This window comes from Lepidochelys olivacea (assembly GCF_965140295.1).
Source record: "Lepidochelys olivacea isolate rLepOli2 genome assembly, chromosome: 2".
Classification (NCBI taxonomy): Eukaryota; Metazoa; Chordata; order Testudines; family Cheloniidae; genus Lepidochelys; species Lepidochelys olivacea.
In genome coordinates, this window is record NC_140412.1 from 53,012,366 (window position 1) to 53,033,740 (window position 21,375).

Genomic DNA, 21,375 nt, shown 5'->3' on the forward strand with positions numbered 1-21,375 from the left:
TGTGCTTCCAATATATTTTGTACCTTGGTATTACTGTGTCCCATGGATTATCCTCATTTCCCCAAGTTTCTGTGATGCCTATTATATCAATATCCTCATTAAATATGAGGCACTGTAGTTCACTCACATTATTATTTAGACTTCTAGCATTTGTATATAATCAATTTTAAAAACTGTCACTTTTCAGCTGTCTTCCATTTCGTGATGTAATTGAATGGGACTCTTTTTCATTTGACTGTTTCTCATCCGATCCTACCCATATTTTATCTTCCATCTGCTCCGCCTGACTAGGATATAGAGAATCTCCATTAATAGATCCTCCCCTAAGGGATGTCTCTGTCCGAACCATGCTCCTCCTCCACAGGGATATCGGCTTTCCCCCAGCCCTTAGTTTAAAAACTGCTCTACGGCCTTTTTAATTTTAAGTGCCAGCAATCTGGTTCCATTTTGGTTTAGGTGGAGCCCATCCTTCCTGTATAGGCTCCCCTTTCCCAAAAGGTTCCCCACTTCCTAATAAATCTAAACCCCTCCTCCCTACAGTATCGTCTCATCCATGCATTGAGACCCTGCAGTTCTGCCTGTCTAACTGGCCCTGTATGTGGAACTGGAAGCATCTCAGAGAATGCTACCGTGGAGGTCCTGGACTTCAGTCTCTCTTACTTAGGAGCCTATATATAAATATATCTCTTCAGGGTTTAAACAAATCTCCAACTATTAGTGATTAGAATGAGATAGTCATTGAGGGGGATTATTCCACACCTATTATCCCACATCTACTGGGGGTTAGACTCAGGCTATAGGTTTTTTGCTGCCCCAAGCAAAAAATTTTCCGCCCCAAGCTCAGGTGGGGCTGGGGCTTGCAGGCAGCGCTGGAAGCGGAGGAAGTGATGTCACCTTCTCCTAGCGCCTGCAGGGGGCTATACCCCCTCCCCCACCTGCCCACACAGAGAAGCCCTGAGCTAAGGGGTGGCACAAGGCAGCGCAGCAGCCAGTGTGCAGATGAGGTGGCTCAGCCCCGGCTCCCCGGCAGGACTCTCCCTCTCGTCTCCAGGTAGCGGCTGGGCCCTGGCAGCTCAGCATCCCGGGGCCGGGGCTTCCCCTTCCCACTGCGGCCTTCGCCCCGTCTAAGTGGCGCAGCTCCGAGAGCGCAACTGCCCCGAAAAAAAAGGCTGGCCAGAGTGCCGCCCCTGGAAATGTGCCACCCCAAGCATGTGCTTGCTTTGCTGGTGCCTAGAGCCGGTCCTGGTTAGACTAGATGACCCTTGCGGTTCCTTTTAACCCTATGATTCTACCTATTGGGGATTCTTGTATCTTCCTCTGAAGCATCTGGCAATGGCCACTCTATAAGACTTGATTCTGGACTAGATGGACCAGAGGTCTGATCCAATGTGGCAATACTTATGTTCCTATGTATCTAGTATCTGCAACCCATTAACCACTGTATTAAGTCTGTAGGGCCACATACTGTTTACCCCTTTCTTCAAATGAATACTGCTATTTTTTTAAATAACCCCATTGATTTCAGTTGGGCTATTTAAGGAGTAAGGTACTACATTACATGAATAAGGTTGACAAAATCTCACCCATAATCTGTAACCAGCCCAAATACCTTGGCTATCATACAGTTACTATGTCTAGAAACTGTGGCATATTTTAGATACTATTCTTTTAGCTTCAAAAAAGTTGGTTAGGTATTGGCTCAACTTGATAAAACACTTAAATGCTAAAAACAGTCAACAACCTTTGGGTCAGTTTTGAAACTGACCAAATCATTTCTGAGGGCCCAGTCCTAGTCTTCTTGCTCATGTGTGCAGTCCCATGAAGCTGGCCCTTGGCCATTTGATTTCTTGGCAGTTTCTGGACTATAGACTTGCAACATTAAAAAAATATATTTTGTAACAGTATCTATTTTATTAGAAGGTTTTAACTGTTCTTTGAAACTTTCAATATTTGAAGGATCTTCGGAGAAGAAAACAACTGAATATTATTTTGGAATTATAGAACAGCAAATTTCTATAGCTTAAATTTTACTAACAATTAAGTGGTAGATACTATTGTTCTGTGTAGACGTTATCTCAGTGGCTACATATAATACTTTAAGACATGTTTTGGGAATGCTAAAATTAATTTGGTTCAAAGTGTCAGCTATAATTGGGATAAAAATTAGAAACCGTATAGATTTGAAACCTTCTGTTTGTATTTTGTCTCATGTTCTGGGAAAGAAACGAATCCTTATAAAAAACTGGAGATGATGATACTGACCTCCTTTGTAAAGTGCTTTGAGATATACTGATGAAAAGGATTATTCTGGAAGGTCAAGGAAGATTTTCTGAAAAATACTTTGAACGACAGCATCATATGGAAGGGATATTGAGGCAGTGTGATATTCGTACTGCTCCTTCTTTATTGAACAAGCTGCTGCACATTAACTAGGAGCAAGGCAGTGATAATACATTCTGAAGATGCAGGATGACTTCTCTTTTCATAAATTCATAGATTCCAAGGCCAGAAGGGACCATTGCGATCATCTAGTCCAGGGGTCTCAACCACGCGGTCCGCCAAGCTCCCCGTGCCCCATCCTCTCCCCAGCACGCTGCGTCCACAGCCTACCTCCAGACCAGGGGTAGGCAAACTACAGCCCTGGGCTGGATCTGGCCCCTCAGGGCTTTGGATCCGGCCTGCAGATTTGCCAACCCCGTGGTGCTGAGGGCCCTGCACCGCTCCAGGAAGCGGCAGGCACCGCTTCCCTGCGACCCCGGGGGAGGGGGAGGGGGAGCAGAGAACTCCATGAGCTGTTCTTGCCTGTGGGTACCTCCCCTGAAGATCCCACTGGCCAAGAATGGGGAACCTTCGGGGGAGGTACCCACAGGCAAGAACAGCTCACGGAGTTCTCTGCTCCCCCTCCCACCGGGGCCATGGGGATAGGGTGCCCACTGCTGCACGGGGCCAGGGCCGGGGCCAGGGCAGGCAGGGAGCCTACCCTGGCCCCGATGCGTGCCCCTGCCACCCCAGAGCCACTCAAGGTAAGCAGTGCTGGGTCGGAACCCGAACCCCTCCTGCACCCCAGCTCCCTGCCCTGAGCCCCCTGCCTGCACCCCAAACCCCACACTCCCTCCTGCACCCCAACTTCCTGCCCGGAGCTCCCTCCTGCACCCCAACCTCCTGCCCAGAGCCCCCTGCGGTACCCCACAGGCAGGGGCGGGGGTGGAATGGGGGGTGATGAGGCCCTCGGGCCAATGTACGAGTCCTCATGTGGCCCTCCTGGTGATTCGAGTCTGAGACCCCGATCTAGTCTGACCTCTTGTATAACACAGGTCATAGAACTTCCCCAGTATAATTTCTAGAGCATGTGTTTTAGAAAAACATCCAATCTTGATTTAAAAGTTGGTATTGATGGAGAAAACAACTACGACCCTTGGAAATTGTCCCAATGGTTACTTACCCTTGCTGTTAAAATTTTACACCTTGTTTTCAGTCTGAATTTGACTAGCTTTAACTTCCAATCATTTGATCATGTTATTGCTAGATTGAAGAGCCTATTATCAAAAATTTGCTCCCCATTGTAACAGTTCTGGGGTGCAATGTAGACCAGTAAGGAGTTGTGGCACCACTTGCTTTGTAAGCCTGGGTACTGTACAATGCTTTGCTGCTGTAGCTTCGACCTGGGGTGATCTCAACCAGCCTACCAGCATGTAAGTCACACCTTGAGCGTCTGTATCCTAGACAGTCCTGGTTCAGCAGCTCTGTCTACAGCCCCACTCTGGCTTCCACCAGCCTTGGTTACAACCAGCAAGGTGACTCTAACACACTCCCAGTCCCAAATTTTCCCCAAACTCTGTGTTCTTCAATGTCCAGGCCTCTCCTGGACAGTTTCGAGAAATAATAAGGTTATTTTGTTCATTTAAAGACACAAGAGCACATCACAGCTTATAAACTTTACAGGGGTAAAATATATTACCTTCCCCTCAAATGCAGAGTTGGTTTATAGTAAAATATAAAACAGATTTATTGACAATAGGTCATAGGTACAGTGGTGCCAAGTAAAAGGAATAAAGTTAGAAAAGGTTCCAAGCAAATATAAGTGAAAACACACACCTAAAAGTCTAAAACTTAGTCTTGCAAGGTACAGGCTTTGTTCAAGATGGTTCCTGTCACCAATTTTCTTTTCAGTCATGGCTGACTTTCCCTCAGTCAAGACCTTCCTCAGACGTACAATAAGCTGCTTCCCTTGTCTTCCTAAGTGAAAGATCTTTGCCTAAGCAGGTTTCTTACTTGTGTTTATTTTCCAGAGACTTCAGCCTCCGCTTGGTTGAAGGACCTATTTTTCTCTGTTTGCAAGAGCTCTGTTCTCTTGGGCTGTCTAGTGATGAATGCCAAAGACGGCTTCTGTCCTTGCTTATCTTCCAAAATTCCAGAGTGTCATTGTTTCAAGAGGCAGGATGACCTCATGCTGTTCTTCCCTTCCTGTGGGTTTCCAATCCCTCTGTATGTAAGTTGGGTTTCCATTGTTTTGATTCCATCATGCTTCATTTTCATAGGAGTGAGGTAAATAGCTACTTTCTCTCTTGTCTGGCAGGGAACCTGTTTCTCCCTGTTTGGACACAGACTTTAAAGCATAATATCACTAAGTGTCCATATTTCCTCATACAGTGTTAATACATACATTTCACAATTATATTAATCATCCGTGTGTCATTAGCTTTCAGAAAAGACCTCACTTTATACACTTCTAAAATATAGTAATATTGTATACAATGTTGATTCCATTGCTTATCACTTGAATCTCAGCCCCTCTGTCTTTATAGACCAGTAAACCTGTAAAGTGGATTCTTCTGAGGGTTACCTCTCAAAGTAAACTTTATTCAAGCTGTAAGAAAGGTGAAGTGGAGTCTGGTCAGCACTCTTCCCTTGCTGGTGTTGCTAAATTGCAAATTGTTTTTTTTTTCCTGCAGTCTCCCCCTCTTGTTAGTTTGAGGGCCCTGTTTACTGCTTATATGTAAATGGGGGGAGGGATAGCTCAGTGGTTTGAGCATTGGCCTGCTAAACCCAGGGTTGTGAGTTCAATCCTTGAGGGGGCCAATTAGGGATCTGGGGCAAAAATTGGGGATTGGTCCTGCTTTGAGCAGGGGGTTGGACTAAATGACCTCCTCAGGTCCCTTCCAACCCTGATACTCTATGATTCTATGAAATGTACCTTCTTTCTTGCTGCCTGATGACCAGGCTGGTCAGAGAAGCAAATACATTCTTTTGTCTAGAGGAGACCTGTTTACCAGTTCCCCCTGATATGCCTGGCTTAAACACATTTTAGTCATAACACCAGCATATATCCATAACTCTCTTAATACACACTACATACATACAAGACTATTATCAGTGAGCTATTAGTATTGAAAAGATACCTTACAAGATATATTTTGTACAAAGATTATTACAATAGTGTGTAGGGGTGAATACAAGGGTGTTTATGGTTACGCACATGTAGGTACTTATAAACTGTAACCAAATCACCCCTTAACCTTTTCTTTGTTAAGATAAATAGATTGAGTTCCTTGAATCTATCACTGTAAGGTTTTCTAATCCTTTAATCATTCTCGTGGCTCTTCTCTGAACCCTTTCCAATTTATCAGCATCCTCTTGAATTGTGGGCACCAGAACTGGACATAGTATTCCAGCAGTGGTCACACCAGTGTTAAATACCAACTCTGTTCCTACTCAAGATTCCCCTGTTTATGCATCCTTTTTGGCCACAGCATTACACTCAGAGTTATGTTCAGCTGATTATCCCGCATGACCCCCGAATCTTTTTCAGAGTCACTGCTTCCCAGGTACAATCCCCTATCCTAAGTATGACCTACATTCTTTATTCACAGAGATAAATATTTAGATTTATCCATATTAAAACATTGTATGCTTGCATCCATCTTACCAAGCAATCTAGATCACTCTATATCATTCTATATCAGTGATGTGCACTCTTCATTATTTACCACTTCTCCAACTTTTGTGTCATCTGCAAACTTTATCAGTGATAAATTTATGTTTTGTTCCAGGTCATTGATAAAAATTTTAAATGGTGTGGGGCCAAGAACCAATCCCTGCAGGACCCACTAGAAACAGACCTGCTTGATGATGATTCCCTGTTTACAATTTTATTTTGATACCTATCAGCCAGTTTTTAATCCATTTAATGTGTGCCATGTTAATTTAATAACATTCTAGTTTTTTAATCAAAATGTTGTGCGGTACCAAGTCAAACGCCTTACAGAAGTCTAAGTATATTACATCAACACTATTACCTTTATCAGCCAAATCTGTAATCTCAATAAAGATAGATATCAAGTTAGTTTGACAGGATCTATTTTCCATAAATCCATGTTGATTAGCATTAATTGTATTACCATCCTTTAATTCTGTATTAATCAAATCTTGTGTCAGCTGTTCCACTATCTTTCCTGCAATCAGTGTCAGACTGACAGTCCTATAATTGCCTGGGTCATCCCAGTAACCCTTTTTAAATATGACAGCCTTGGTCAGGGAACATCACAGATTTTTCCCTTTCTACTCCAACTCATTCCCCAAAGGCCTGCACCTGTTCCTGGTGCATTTCCTCTGCTGGGCTAGAATTTCCCCCCATCTCCCTTCTTCTGTTGACACAGAAGTAATCAGATTGCACAATAAATCTTGGGCCTTGTAGTTAATGGCTCAACCAAATGGTTTCCAATTCTCTTTCTGCAAAGTCACCAGTATAAGCTATCCACTGAAGATAAAGATGCCTCTCAACAAACTCATTTGCTAGAATAGCAACAGAAAGCAAACACAAATGGGGCTGGGTAGGGGGAAGAGGGGAATACAAATGAAGTGAGTTAAAGCCTGTATTTCATAAAACAGTGCCGTATGCAGTATGAATTACTTTATAAAGATTGACTAATCCAAAACACCAAGAGAGTTGTTCTGTTTTTAAATGTGCAGTAAAACCTTGCTGATCTTCATACTATCAAATTCACACCAAAAATTAGTAGTCTCTCCCAAATGCCCAGCAAAAATGCAATAGCAAAGCCTTGTACTGAATTGATTAGTTTAAAAATTAATTACCAGTAATTCATTATTTTAAAAATTAATGGCCAGTAAATTTATTAATGGGCTATGAAGTATAATAAACAATAGGAATTTATCTAGAATTGTCAAATTCAATGATCAAGGTGCATTTTGTGAGTCATGAGCCTTGTTTTTTATTGTATGTGCAAATCAGTCAGCAAGTGCAAAGTCCAGTCATTGGCATTGGTTCATTAATGTGAGTTTTTGGGATTCTCCCACCTAGATGTGAGTTTTCTCTCTGCTTTTTGATAGAGTTCCTCTGTGACAGCTGAATTCACAGCTAGTGATGTTCAGTAGTTTTGTTTTGGTGCACTCTGTTTTCAGAAATTTGTTTCCAATCCATTTAAATTTTCCTGATTGTCTGTCTCTTGGAGTAGTTTGGCAGAATGTAAATGGAAGTGCTATTTGAAGTATCCTGTAATATAAAGATAGCTACTTTTACAGCCACAAAAATGGAACAAGAGCTCAGCGCTGAATATATACCTATTCTAGAGGCCTGATTCATCCCTGCTACTGGAGGCAAACCGTGCCTGTCTTAACAAGCAGGGGACACTGTGCCCAGGCAGGTTTTGCACTGCTGCTTCCTGAGAGGTTCTGCCAGGCAGCTGGGTAGCTTTAAGTTGAAATTCAGGCTATATAGGAAACTCTCTGAATGAAGAAAAGGAGGACTTGTGGCACCTTAGAGACTTAACAAATTTATTTGAGCATAAGCTTTCGTGAGCTACAGCCCACTTCGTCGGATGCATACCGTGGAAAATACATTGGGGAGATTTATATACACAGAGAACATGAAACAATGGGTGTTACCATACACACTGTGACGAGAGTGATCAGGTAAGGTGAGCTATTACTAGCAGGAGAGCGGGGGATGGGGGGGAACCTTTTGTAGTGATGATCAAGGTGGGCCATTTCCAGCAGTTGACAAGGAACAGTGTGGGGAGGGGGGGGGTGGAATAAACATGGCAAAATAGTTTTACTTTGTGTAATGACCCATCCACTCCGTCTTTATTCAAATTAATTAATTGTATCCAGTTTGCAAATTAATTCCAATTCAGCAGTCTCTCGGAGTCTGTTTTTGAAGTTTTTTTTGTTGAAGAATTGAAACTTTTAGGTCTGTAATCGAGTGCCCAAAGAGACTGAAGTGTTCTTTGGCTGGTTTTTGAATGTTATAATTCTTGACGTCTGATTTGTGTCCATTTATTCTTTTACGTAGAGACTGTCCGATTTGGCCAATGTACATGGCAGAGAGGCATTGCTGGCACATGATGGCATATATGACATTGGTAGATGTGCAGGTGAACGAGCCTCTGACAGTGTGGCTGATGTTATTAGGCCCTGTGATGGTGTCCCCTGAATAGATTCATTCTCTGAATGAAGTTGCCTGGGATTCTGCTGAGAATCAGTTATCCTCACTCTCCCTGCTACAGCAGGCTTTTCCCACTTTTGGGAAGATGCAAGCACACAGTAGGCCCCTTAGCTAGCTGTCACAACCCCCTGCCCTGGTCCCTGTGGACCCTTGTGCTACAGATCATTCTAGGGCTGAATCTAGCCCCACATTTTCAAAGTTTTTTTTTATCTTAAAGCAGGTGGTTACTTGGTTGGTTGGTGGGTCTGTTCTGTAACCTAACCAGTCTTTTAAGCTAATGGCCAAGTGATGATAAAGTGAAAATAGTGTGTGTGTGTGTGTGTGTGTGTGTGTGTTGACTTAATAGAATTAAGCACACGTAACTAAAATAAAATAAAAACTGTCCCACTCAATTTTAGCTTTGAAATTAAAGAGTGCTTCCAGGTATCCTGTTACTCAGCTGAGAGTGCTGCTTCTTTTACCTGCCCTACTTTTGTTTCTTTAGGCCTCAATCCAGAAAAGCACTTAGGCACATGAGTAGTTGAAATCACTGGGGTAACAGAGAGAGAGAGGTTCACAACATCTTTCATGCAAACCCATTTTCATTTCAGTATTTTTCCCTTTGATTTGGGCTGATTTGCTAAAAGTAGTCAACTTTAGTATACAGTAGGTGATTGACACAAACTTTCAGATCTGGTTCTTTTCTGATTCTCTGCTTGAGTAGTTTTGTTGCCATCTTCTAGTGTCCTGTGGACTAGGTAGGGTTGCCAGGCATCCAGTTTTTGACTGGAATGCCCAGTTGAAAAGGGACCCTGGTGGCTCCAGTCAGCACCACCGACCCGGCCGTTAAAAGTCCGGTTGATAGTGCTGCGGGTTTAACGCAGGCCAGCTCCTACCTGTCATGGCACTGCACTGTGCCCTGGGAGCAGCCAGCAGGTTGGCTCCTAGGTGGGGGGAGGGGGGGCACCAGCTCCGCACTCCCATTGGTCGGGAACTGCTGCCAGTGGGAGCTGGGGGAGGGGGGCAGTGCCTGCAGGTGAGAGCAGCACACAGAGCCTCCTGGCCCTCCCCGCCTAGGAGCCAGACCTGCTGGCCACTTCCAGGAGGCAGTGCGGAGTCAGGACAGGCAGGGAGCCTGCTTTAGCCCTGCTGTGCCACTGACCGGGAGCCACCCGAGGCAAGCCCATGCCCTTGCCCCAGCCCTGAGCCCCCCAAAACATGGAGCCCCTTCTTGCACCCCAAACCTCTCATCCCCAGCCCTACCCCAGAGCCTACATCCCCAACCGGAGCCCTCACCCCCTCCTGCATCCCAACCCCCTGCCCCAGCTCCGTGAAAGTGAGTGAGGGTGGGGAAGAGCAAGCCATTGAGAGAGGGGGAATGTAGTAAGCGGGGGGTGGGGGGCGGGCAAGGCCTCGGAGAAGGGGCGGGGAGGGCATTGAGGAAGGGGCGTGACTGGAGTGTTCAGTTTTGTGCAATTGGAAAGTTGGCAACCCTAGGACTAGGTGTTGGATCATATTAAAGAAGTTCTGTATTAAAATCACAAATGAGTTTCATTCCCCATAGTTTAAATTCCAGGGTATTACTAATTATGAGGTCTCTTGGTTTTTGGTCTCTTGTTTTTACTATTTCTCTCCCTCTGTGTGTGAAACTTGCAAGCTGCTAATTGTGTTAGTACATCCTAAGACAGAGTCTGTTCTCAGAGCAATACTTTGTAACAACTACTACTCACAGAGAGAGAGAGAGAGACTCAAAGTGATACTTTGTAACAACAGAAACAGCACACTGAGACTCCCCGCCCTTTTGTTGTATTTATCTCACTTTGTTAACAATTGTGATTAAAATAGAGATAGAGGATGTATGTGGATGGATGCTTGGTGTGGATAATAAATCAATGATCAGGGAGGTGCCAGCCTAGGAGTTCAGTATTGATCGGCCAAAGAATGCGCAGAGTGGAGACAACCAGATGACCCACCGAGGGCAGACTGGAATCCACCCAGCAGCCTCAAGGATGCGAGAACCAAAGAACAAGATAACATCTGGCAGCATGGAGCCGTCAGGAATGTACAATCTGCTGGTTGATTCAGCAACAGCATGATGAAGCAATTGCCATAGACTGGCATAGGAATACATTCCTATAAAGATGGTCTCTAGAAACTGAGAACTTTGGGGTCTGAGTCTGCAAACCAACTTCCAGGAGCATCAGATGAGCATCTGATAAGGCCCTGCTCCCTCCTCATGTCCAGGCCACCTGGCCAGTGGCTTGGCACGAGCAACTCTAAGGCTGGTAACTATGATAACAACCTTGCAGAACCTGAGTGTGAGTGTGTGTGTATGAATGAATGTGTGAATAAATATGAAATTGAATGGAATGTTATAGCTATAACTAACTACTTATTATGATTCTTTCTGTATTCAGAAAGATAAATGTGGCATTTTGCCTTTTCCCCTTTAATAAGATCCTGCTGGTTTTTATTTTATTGGTATAACATAGACCTATCATGAAACTGCTGAAAGAGTCATTTACTGAGATGTTTTCTGCCTTCCTTTCAATGTGTTTCAGAAAATCTTCGGAAGAACTGGACATGGATAAAGTGACAGCAGCTATGGTACTAACCAGTTTATCCACCAGCCCTTTGGTTCACAGCCCTCCTGTACGGCCCAATGGTAAACATACAACATAATACTCTGGGGGATTGTAAGAAGTGGTAGTAATACATTATACTGAGAATCTGAAAGTTACTTTTCCGTTTTGTGGCAGGCACATAGCACACCTGAATAAATATGGTAGGGATAACGTATCCTTACCTGCCCCAGTAGTAGTAATTCAACTGGAAAAGAAAAATAGCTGCCCAATTGTCCTGTTGTACCCATTGTAATTATCCACTAGTGGAGCTAGAGGCAAGCTTGAGGACTAGTGAGAGCATTCAGGTAAGTAAGGAGGAGCAGAATCCACCTCTGGAGGGGACTGTGATTTACTCTATGTTTATACTGTGCCTAGGACAGTTGGGCCTTGACCTATTAGAGGTCTCTAGGTGCTGTTGGAGAAAAGCCCATAAATGAGAATATGGCTTCTGAGTGGCAGTGGAGCTGCTCTGTCATCTGTAGCCCTAGCTCACCCCTTGCATGGGAGGAAAGACCAGAGGAGGATCATTACAGTGGTGGATCTTCTGACCGCCCTGAAACGTTAGTTCTCCAGAGTATCAGATTATTTTATACATACATATGAAGTCAATATGGCAGTGATTTTCAGCCTTTTCCATACTATCCCCACCCACCCACATCCTCCCTAGTCAGGATACAGCCAGGATCTATTCCCATTTAGCAATATGAGAAGGCAGAGTAATTGTGACCCCCCCCCCATCACCCCCAGGAGATCTGATTGCAACTTCAAGGCTGAAAAGCCATGCAGGAGGATTCTGCATAAGTACAGGTCCCCCCCGCATGCAGTTCTAGTTGCAGAATCGGGGACTTCATTCCCATCCTGTGCATCTGTTTCCAGGATCATTTCTCTCAGACAACATGCAGCCAAGCTCATGAATCTCATAAGAAGGGCCCTACCAAATTCATAGTCGATTTGGGTCAATTTCATGGTCAGAGGAGTTTAAAAATCATAAATTTCATGATTTCAGACATTTAAATCTGAAATTTCATGGTGTTGTAATTGTACAGTCCTGACCCAAAAAGGAGATGGGGGGGGGGCACAAAGTTATTGTAGGGAGGGTTGCAGTACTGCTACCCTTATTTCTATGCTGTTGCTGGTAGTAGTGCTGCCTTGAGAGCTGGGAGGCCAGAGAGCGGCAGCTGCTGGCCGGGAGCCCAGTTCTGAAGGCAGAGCCACCGCCAGCAGCAACACAGAAGTAAGGATGGCCTGGTATGATATTGCCACCCTTACTTCTGTGCTGCTGCCTGCAGAGCTGGGTACCCCGCCAGCTGCTGCCCCTCTCCAGCCACCCAGCTCTGAAGGCAGCACAGAAGTAAGGGTGGCAATACCATGACTCTCCTAAAATACCCTTGCAACCCCCTGAAAATCCCTTTTGGGTCAGGACCGCCAATTTGAGAAATGCTGGTCACCACCGTGAAATCTGTATGGTATAGGGTAAAAGCACACAAAAGACCAGATTTCACATGGGGAGACCAGATTTCACGGTCCATGACAGGTTTTTCATGGCTGTGAATTTGGTAGGGCCCTTCCAATAAGACAGTTGATTACATGAACACAAGTATGAAACAATTCATAAATCTGATAAGCAATTAGTGTTTTCAACGTCTGATAATGAAATTGATAAGAAAATGTCATTGATAGTTTGAGAGGGCTTGTAAGGGTTTAAAAATTTATAATATTATGTGGCAGAGATCCTGACACTGTGATGCACTTGTTGGAGGTCCATGGAGACCTAGCCTGTCCTGTGTGCTGGCTCTTCCTCCTCACTTCCAGCTGCTGACTATATACTAAACACTCTCCTACTGTAAACAATTGCAGTAGTCACAGCAGGGATATTAACGGGTCATGATTCCGTGGATGAGGCGGGAGTGAGCTGGGAATAGAAGCACTCTTTCTATTAAGATGAAGTCCACGCTTAGAAAATGTTTGAGAAACCCTTGCTTTTGAGGTTTCATAAGAATAGCTAATTCTTCATCTTTCTTAAAAATGTTAATTTCCTTCACTCCGTATAACATGCCCACTGCCTGGGAATCTGTGTATCTAAGGTACTTAGCCCCCTCCCACCCTAGCATCTGAACACCTTCTAACAATTTAAAAGCACAAATAACAACAAGAGAGCATCAGTGCATGCTCTTGTCAAAGTCAGATTCAGGACTCACATAATTTGTCAGACCACTCTGTTTATTAGCAAAGCGCTTTGCTAATGCACCCAGATGTGAGCCCCTCTCTGAGGCTCAAGATAACTTATTTATACAGTTTTGCCAAAGCCAACTTAACATAAGAGACAAAAGAAAGCAGAAACTGACAAATATACATACATATCTTATTTGCATACTAACGTTTACCAATCTCCTAGCTCAGTAGGAGCTCTTAAGTTAATTAGTTTGAGGACCCATTGTCTCACACTCCTTAATGTTTCTCTTCCTGACAACTATATTTCAACAAACCCTTCAAGTAGCATTTCTTTATGAATTATAATTTCAATATAATTCATTCTACTTTCACACTCTCTGATAGCTTTTGATTGATCAGCTCTCCCAGTTGATAAGTTCTACTAAATTGTTGTTAATATGTACAAGGTCATGGATAACTGAGTTTGATATTCATTCTGATGCAGTTTTGAGTGCTCTGTGATAGTTCTACATATACTGTTTGAATATTTGCTAAATGCTGCAAAGATAAAATTAAAAGTTTTAAACATTATTAAACATTTGCAAGAATGGTGGGCCAAATTCTGAAGTCCTTACTCAGGCAAAATTTATCACTGCTTGAATGAGAGTTTTGCCTGAGTGAGTCCTTAGAAAAGAGTAAGGATTTAATAATTTAAATCTGTTTTAGTATTGCTGGAATATATTAACATTATTTTGACATCAGTAATGTAATTTAGTAGTGATTGATTGTACATGGGCTTTTTTTTTTCCAAAATAGGAAGCAACTAGCACTGTAAGAAGAACGGGAGTACTTGTGGCACCTTAGAGGCTAACAAATTTATTTGAGCATAAGTTTTTGTGAGCTACAGCTCACTTCATTGGATTCATCAGAAGTGAGCTGTAGCTCACGAAAGCTTATACTCACATAAATTTGTTAGTCTCTAAGCTGCCACAAGTCCTCCTTTTCTTTTTGCAGATACAGACTAACACGGCTGCTACTCTGAAACCTAGCACTGTAAGGAAATTTGTTACATTTTGCTTAGCAGGTTAACAACATTAGTTTTAGCATTCATATTTAGGTTGGATTCTGCTCTACAGTAGAGTTGCTCTGAATTTATCTCTGTGTAAACTAGATCAGAATATGGCCCCTTTTTTCCACAAATCAGTAATATTGGGTCTGATGCTCATTTACAGGTAGCCCCCCCCTTTATATTGCTTTGGCAATGTAAAGGGGCCATAAAGTGAAAGTAAAAGTAAAAGTAAATTACAATTATACTTATTTTAAGCCTCCTTTACGCTGCCAAATGTGTTAGTGTAAATGCAAATCAGGTCCACTTTGTGTTTGTTTTCTTCTTGTCAACCTCATTTAGTCGTTTTCTTTTGTATTTGTATTTCAAAAATGTTTTTGATTAAATCTCCATCTCACTGAGGCAAAGGGAAGCTGTAAAACCAGAGAACACAAAGCACTGCCATAAATGTGTCAGAAAATTACATTTGAAAGCATGTTTCCTCCTTTGTTTTTCTGAACAAACAGCATTTTTAAATGGTGCTAAGTTCACAAGTTGATACCAGGTGTGCTGCTTAGCTTGGTCATGGGACTGAAGTGCAACTCATTCAAAAAACAGAAAAAAGGAGAAACACACAAGAATTCCAAAGTGCTGTAATCAAAAACTGAAACAGTTTTGCATTATGTACTAATGTATTGTTTTGTGCTTTGTCAGTGATGAGCTAATTATTTGTACATTTTCAAAAGGAATTGTGGAACTCACTAACTTGCCCACATTTTGCACTCTGACCCCGATCCTGCAAACACTTAAGCACATAAGTGAGTATAATTATACATGAGTTTAATGTTTGCAGGATTGGGCCCTGTGTTGTGAGCAATGGATATTTTTAATAATTTCTCATGCTTTAGAGCCTGATCCAAAATCCGTGGAAGTCAGTGAAAGATTTCTATTGACTTCAGTGGGTTTTGGATGAGGCTTTTGGTAACGAGCGAAGGAAATGATTCTTGTGCCTGTACTACCACTGAGAATGAGACTTGTGTGTGAAAAAGTGAGGAAGAGTTTGTGAGGGACAGGAAACTGCAGGTACTGTCAGCTTTGGAAAAATTCCAGTCTCACATTTAATACTGAATTTTATTATTTACTTGCTAAGCACCAGCAGAGTGCTTGGCACTGTATGAGTGTGGGGGGGGAGGGGGTCCCCGGGAGGGGGTTCCCTGCTCCAGGGCAGGTATTTCTAAATAAATAAATAAAGATCTGATACATAAACACACTGGCAGACCATGAGGTTGATGTTGGAGCAGTTTTGATTGTTTGGTGTTTTAACAGTAGGCTGATGACAGCATTTTTACAGATATGGGTTAGTGTTTTGGGGCTGTGTAAGAATCTTCTCGGGGTGGGGGGTGTCTGAAATTACAAACCAAGGATTTAGGGATACTCAGAAGTTTAAGATTGGGGAATGTGTATAGCACATTTAGGGTTTCTGCCAGTCAAAGGGAGGGGATTTGATTTTTTAATCTAATTTATTTTATCTATCAATTTGGGCCCTATTCAGGGAAAACATTCCTATGCATGATTGTAGTGAAACATATGCTTAAGTCGCACTGAAGTCAGTATGTCCTAGGAATGCTCAAAATTAAGCATGTGCTTCAATGCTTTCCTGAATCAAGCACTCATCAATCTGACTGCTCCAGATATAGTTATATTCCAGAATAGTTTTTTGTCTCCCCGCTTCAGCGTTTTCTTTTCTAGAAAGGTGGTGTCAAGGCTGATTCCCCACTCTGGCACTTAGAGTGCAAAAGGTGGGGGCCCGCAAGGATTTTAAAAATTAATACTGGCCACTCCAGGCTGGTATTAAACTCCCAAGGTCACAACTTCTCTCTGTCCTTGGATGGGTAGATGCTGCCACCACCCAAGTGCAAAGCCCTCCCCCCTTTCTAGAACCCAGGAAGGAAGACTTGGGAATTCCTTCCTGTGGGGGTACCCTCAAGCCCTTTCACCCCCCCTTCCCGGGAAGAGCTGAGCAAAAAAAAAAAAAAAGGAAATTAGCTGTTGTCACCAGTCAATTAAACAACATATGCACAAACCTTTTAGGGACACAAAAATCCAGTCCTGCCACCAAGAGGGACTTTATAGCTAACTGGCTGGCTGGGTGTCCATAAAAGGGAGCTAACCCCCCTCCCTTCATTTATCACAGGTGGGTTTTTTACTGAAACAAATTTTAGTAAGATCAGTCTGTCCTCTTTGCAAACTGAGTTATCTGGCTTTTCTCTGCCTAAGGTAAACATGGTAACTGAGCACCAGATAAAAGCAAACGGATCTCCTTAGCTTTAACTCATGACATCTGTTAACTCCTGTTGTTGCTGTTCTTACAGAATCCTTGAACGGATCTTGGAAAGAAGGAGGATTTGTGCCTTCTAGTACCAGCAGTAGTGGATACTGGAGCTGGAGTGCACCCAGTGATCAGTCCAATCCATCCACCCCATCTCCGCCTCTGTCTGCTGACAGCTTCAAACCCTTTCGAATGCCCTCTCAGCCTGATGATAGTATTGATGAAGCCGAAACCAGCAATCTCCTTTTTGATGAGCCCATCCCTAGGAAGAGAAAGGTTCGCCTCCTGTGCAGCTCCACAGTGCTATTCATCCGGGATCCTGTTCTGCTGGGGAGGGGGAGGAAGAAACCCACAAAAGATCACACAAACAACTTTGCAGGGAGTTTCAGAGGCTACACAGATACCCTCCATAGCCCCGTGTATGTGCTAGCCCATGCAGCATGTCCCCCTTAACTCCACCCCTCTGGCTAGTACACATGCTGCCATCAGCACCAAGTGTTTGCTAGCAGATGTTGGGGACACACATAGCTCCTGCCCAGAGAAGCAGCAAGATGCTCCCTGAAGAGACCCCTGGCCACGCAGGGGATTTCTGCCCTGCTTTGGCAAATTCCTTTGGGATAGGCTGTAACAGGCAGCCTCTCCCTTTTCCCTTTTTGCCATCACAAGGCAGGATTTGGCCCTGTATTTCTAGTTCACTGAAAATGTTGGTAGCTTATCGGATGCCCTAATAAGGTGAAGCACTCAGAACAAACATGAGGGGCGGGCGGGGAGACAAACTGAATCTGTATAGTGTCATCAGGGCAAATTTATCCCTAGGGAAACTTCACTGAAATCAACCTCACTCCGCCAAGGAAGGATCCGTGTGGCCACTCACAACTAAATAAATGAAACTAAACCAAATGCTTTAATTTGGTATGTAACTCCCCTTCCCCCATCACTATGCCAGCAAGCAAAGTGCCTCTCTTGAAGAAGAAAACAAAGAGATGGCATTAGTCCAAGCTTTCTTCACTCCTAACACAGCAGGATAGATTTTACATAGCAAGATGAAAAAGAGCTTTGTGTGAGAAAGAGAAAAACAAGGTATTTATCCTTTCTTGGTGACTTCTTCTCTTGATCAGATCGAGAGCAATAATTGCCGCACTGCTGGCAGGATGAAGTTTTAATGATTGTTTTTAAACCCGATCAGATTTTATCTTTTTGCTACAGGAGTTGCTCATTTGGTGTCCCACAATCACGCTTGCCTTTGTTGGGACATCTTTTGCGAGGGTGATATAAAATACTGTTCCCTGTTGCTAAATAAAAAAACAGTATGGAGAACACATTTGCTATGATAAACTAAAAGTTAGTTATTAAAATAAATCCAGAGATAACTCTGGGGGTTGTGGGAGGACAGAGAGAGAAAAAGAAATGCTGTGATTTTTTTATTACCCAGTTAAAGCTGTGTTTGTCATTGTTCTGATTGTTCAGCAATGATTAGGCAGATGTTTTTACAACTGCCATTCTTACTGTTTTATTATTCATATTTTACATACCCTCCACAAACATTTTATACTTGATGGTCTGTTTTGGTGTTTTCAGTTTTTGGCTTGTACAACAAACATCAAATTTGTATAAGGAATGAATGATATTACATGGGGTTCACCTGTAGCAAATTCACTTTCTCCTATGTTTTCATTCTGACCCTGACTAGTAATTGTCTGATTGTGACTTTGCACTTTGGAGAAAAATATTTATGATCTAATTACTGGTTTGTTAGCACTGTCAGTCCACAAAGTGTAAATGTGAAAATACAGCGATTGATAACTTCACCAGTTAGGAGTAACAGAATGCCTAATCAGTTAGTGTCAAATTACTTCTGTTTCATGGAGTCACATCTTGGACAATGTCATCTACTCCGCTTCCACCCCTCAAGAAAGTTGAATGTTTTACATTTTGCCATAAATTCAACCCATTCCCCACCAAATCACTTACTTATTTCTGAGTGGGAGGAGTTAAAAGCACTAAAGAATGATCAGGCAATTGCTTGACTATCTTAATATTCAGAACTCACTAATTTGGAGAAGAGAAGGTGCCTATAACAGTAAAACAGTTTCTATAGAAATGGACTATTCCATTGCCAGGGAAAGCAATAAATTCTTGAAAATTGGCAGGTTTCATGAGATCCAGTCTCTGGCTGACTGTTGCCTTTTTAACACACTGCCCTGTGTGTGGAGATGTGGGTGTGTCTCTATTTAAATTTAATTTTATCCAGTGTTTTGATTTATCATTCTATAATGTTGGTGGGAGGTGGCTCTTTGTTATACTTAACATTATTTGTATTTGTGGCCTTATTTTCCTAGATGCTGAGCACCCACCGTTCCTAGGGAAGTCATTGGAAGCTGTGGGTATTAAGCTCCTTTGAAAATCAGGCCACTTATCCTTCACGTGTTCAAGAGCCAGATTCTGCTTTTTCATCCCATATAGATTGACTGAAGTCAATGGGCTGCAAGGTCTTTAATTAGGGGTAGAATCTGGCCCTAAGTTTTCTTGCAAAATGATCCAGGAAGTGTTGCAGGGGGATCCCAATTTCTGCTGTAGTTACACCAAGTGTAAATCCAGAGTAGCTCTATTGTATTCAGCAGAATTACACCAGTGTAACTGACAGCAGAATATGGCCCGGTTTAGGATGGAGTAACATATAGTTGCGATGTATTACCTTTCATGTGAACATATGAATAATAGCATATTTTTTTAAAACCTGCTTTTCTTATAACTTGTCAGAACTCCATGAAGGTAATGTTCAAATGCCTATGGAAAAACTGTGGAAAGGTACTGAGCACAGCTGCAGGGATTCAGAAACACATCCGGACCATTCATCTTGGGTAAGAGGACAATCGTTCTTTGAAGAGATTTGGTACTGACCCATTTTCAGATTCTTCAGTGCTCACACAAGCAGGGCCAGGTGGAGGCATAGGCATCCTGGACCAGCTTTTGGAGTCAAGTGATTACATCAGAATTTAAGGTGCCATTTAAAAAACAAACTAACAATCCCCTTCACCCCAGAAATGTGGCATGAGTGTAACCATCACAGTGGTTTCAAAAAGGAGCTTCGTTATTCACATAGCTGAAATTGCGTAACTTAGATCGATTCCCCCCCCCCAGTGTAGACCAGGCCTAAATGAGGTAAATTTGGTGCAGTGACACAGTATATTTCATGTGCAACAAAGGGATTTAATCATTTTAAGTTGAAATCTCAACAGAGCCTTTACTACAGATGAATGACTGATGCCTCCACAATCCATTTTAGGGATTTCTAAGGCACTTCTTCTTCTAGCGTCAAAGTCCCATTCCAAGTTAGAGAAAGTGGCTTTCTTTACTAGTGGAAATACGACTAATGAAACTGGTGACTGCCCACCTTTGCTATCACTTCGACTAGTATGACAAATACACTGTATTTTCCATAGCCATACTTCATGTGAGGATCTCGAAGCACTTTACCGACATTAACTATTTACCGCGAGGCAAGTATCTCAATTTACTGATGGGTAAACTGAGGCACAGAAGTTAAGTGATGGGTCCACGGGCAAAAAAATGAGTCAGTGGCAGGGTCAAGAATGCCACATAGAAGACTGACTTCTAGTCCCCTGCTCTAAATACTACACAAGACTTCTGCCAAGCACTTCCCTGCAAATGAGTAAAATGTTTATATGATACACACATCACTCTTTATAAAAGTAAGCACAGCTGAAGCTTAAATGTTCATATATTTAATTTATTTGCTATGTATCTGGGACTTTAAAAATTAACCTTGAATTGCAACAATCTTGCCTTAGTATAGTAATATGTGTTTTGTCTTTTCTTGAATTAGACGTGTAGGAGAGTCTGACTACAGTGATGGAGAGGAAGATTTTTACTATACAGAGATCAGGCTCAACACAGACTCAGTAGCGGATGGCTTAAGCAGCCTTTCTCCAGTCTCTCCATCTCTAGGATCTCCTCCTCCTTTTCCCACCCAAGATGCAAACCGTCCTGAAACTTCATGTGCCAAAACTGAGACTAAATTGATGACACCTTTGAGCCGCTCAGCTCCTACCAATCTCTACCTCGTACACACAGATCATGCTTACCAGGTAAAGTTAGTGACAGTGAACTAACCTATTTAATAGAATTCAGTGATCACACACCTGCTTGAGTTTAACAACCAAAGCCCCTTTACATCAACTGGCTAATGTTTTTTGTATAAGAGAGACACTGGGAGAGACTGATACGGCCTGGCCCATATTGGATTTTTCTGCACACGTCCTAGTGGCTGCCAAAACATTTCTGATTTGTCTGTTGTGAGGTGGGCAGCTTTGCATACAAGTGGTTGAGCAGGAAAAATAAAAAGAAGGCTATAATATCTACCACTCTGACTGGTAATTCTTTACAAATGGCAGAAAAACCCAAGCAGATTCCAACTTCTATTAGAGAACTTTCCAACTTAATTCAAACAGCATGTAAAAATGGGCTAGAAATTATTTTGAAAACTCTTGCTTTTAACATGCTTTGATCTCCTGGACACCATATAATTTCTAAGAAAAATACAGTCTTTGAAGTATTGGGGTCCATGGCCTGCTTATGGACATGAGAAATGAATTCTTACCACATGTAATAAATTTAATACTTTTTTTCATATATTGTGTGTGTATTTTACACAAACTAAAAACCTTTGTTATGCATCTGCAAGCACCAAAGCAATATAATATACTCACTTGGATCTGATATCTAGTCTTTAGTGAGACCACCTCCAGCTGTACATTAACTACAA

The 21,375-nt window shown here is 42.6% G+C and overlaps 1 protein-coding gene across 1 annotated transcript in view; it reads left to right on the forward strand.

The window, feature by feature from the left end:
* Positions 1–21,375, forward strand: part of ZNF704 (zinc finger protein 704) — a 139,700-nt gene that overhangs the window by 95,661 nt on the left and 22,664 nt on the right. Inside the window, exons 3-6 of the mRNA XM_084619641.1 lie at positions 11,002–11,105; positions 16,633–16,865; positions 19,350–19,450; positions 20,437–20,698. Of these exons, the coding sequence (XP_084475767.1) occupies positions 11,002–11,105; positions 16,633–16,865; positions 19,350–19,450; positions 20,437–20,698 (700 nt within the window). The remainder of the gene's footprint in view (positions 1–11,001; positions 11,106–16,632; positions 16,866–19,349; positions 19,451–20,436; positions 20,699–21,375) is intronic.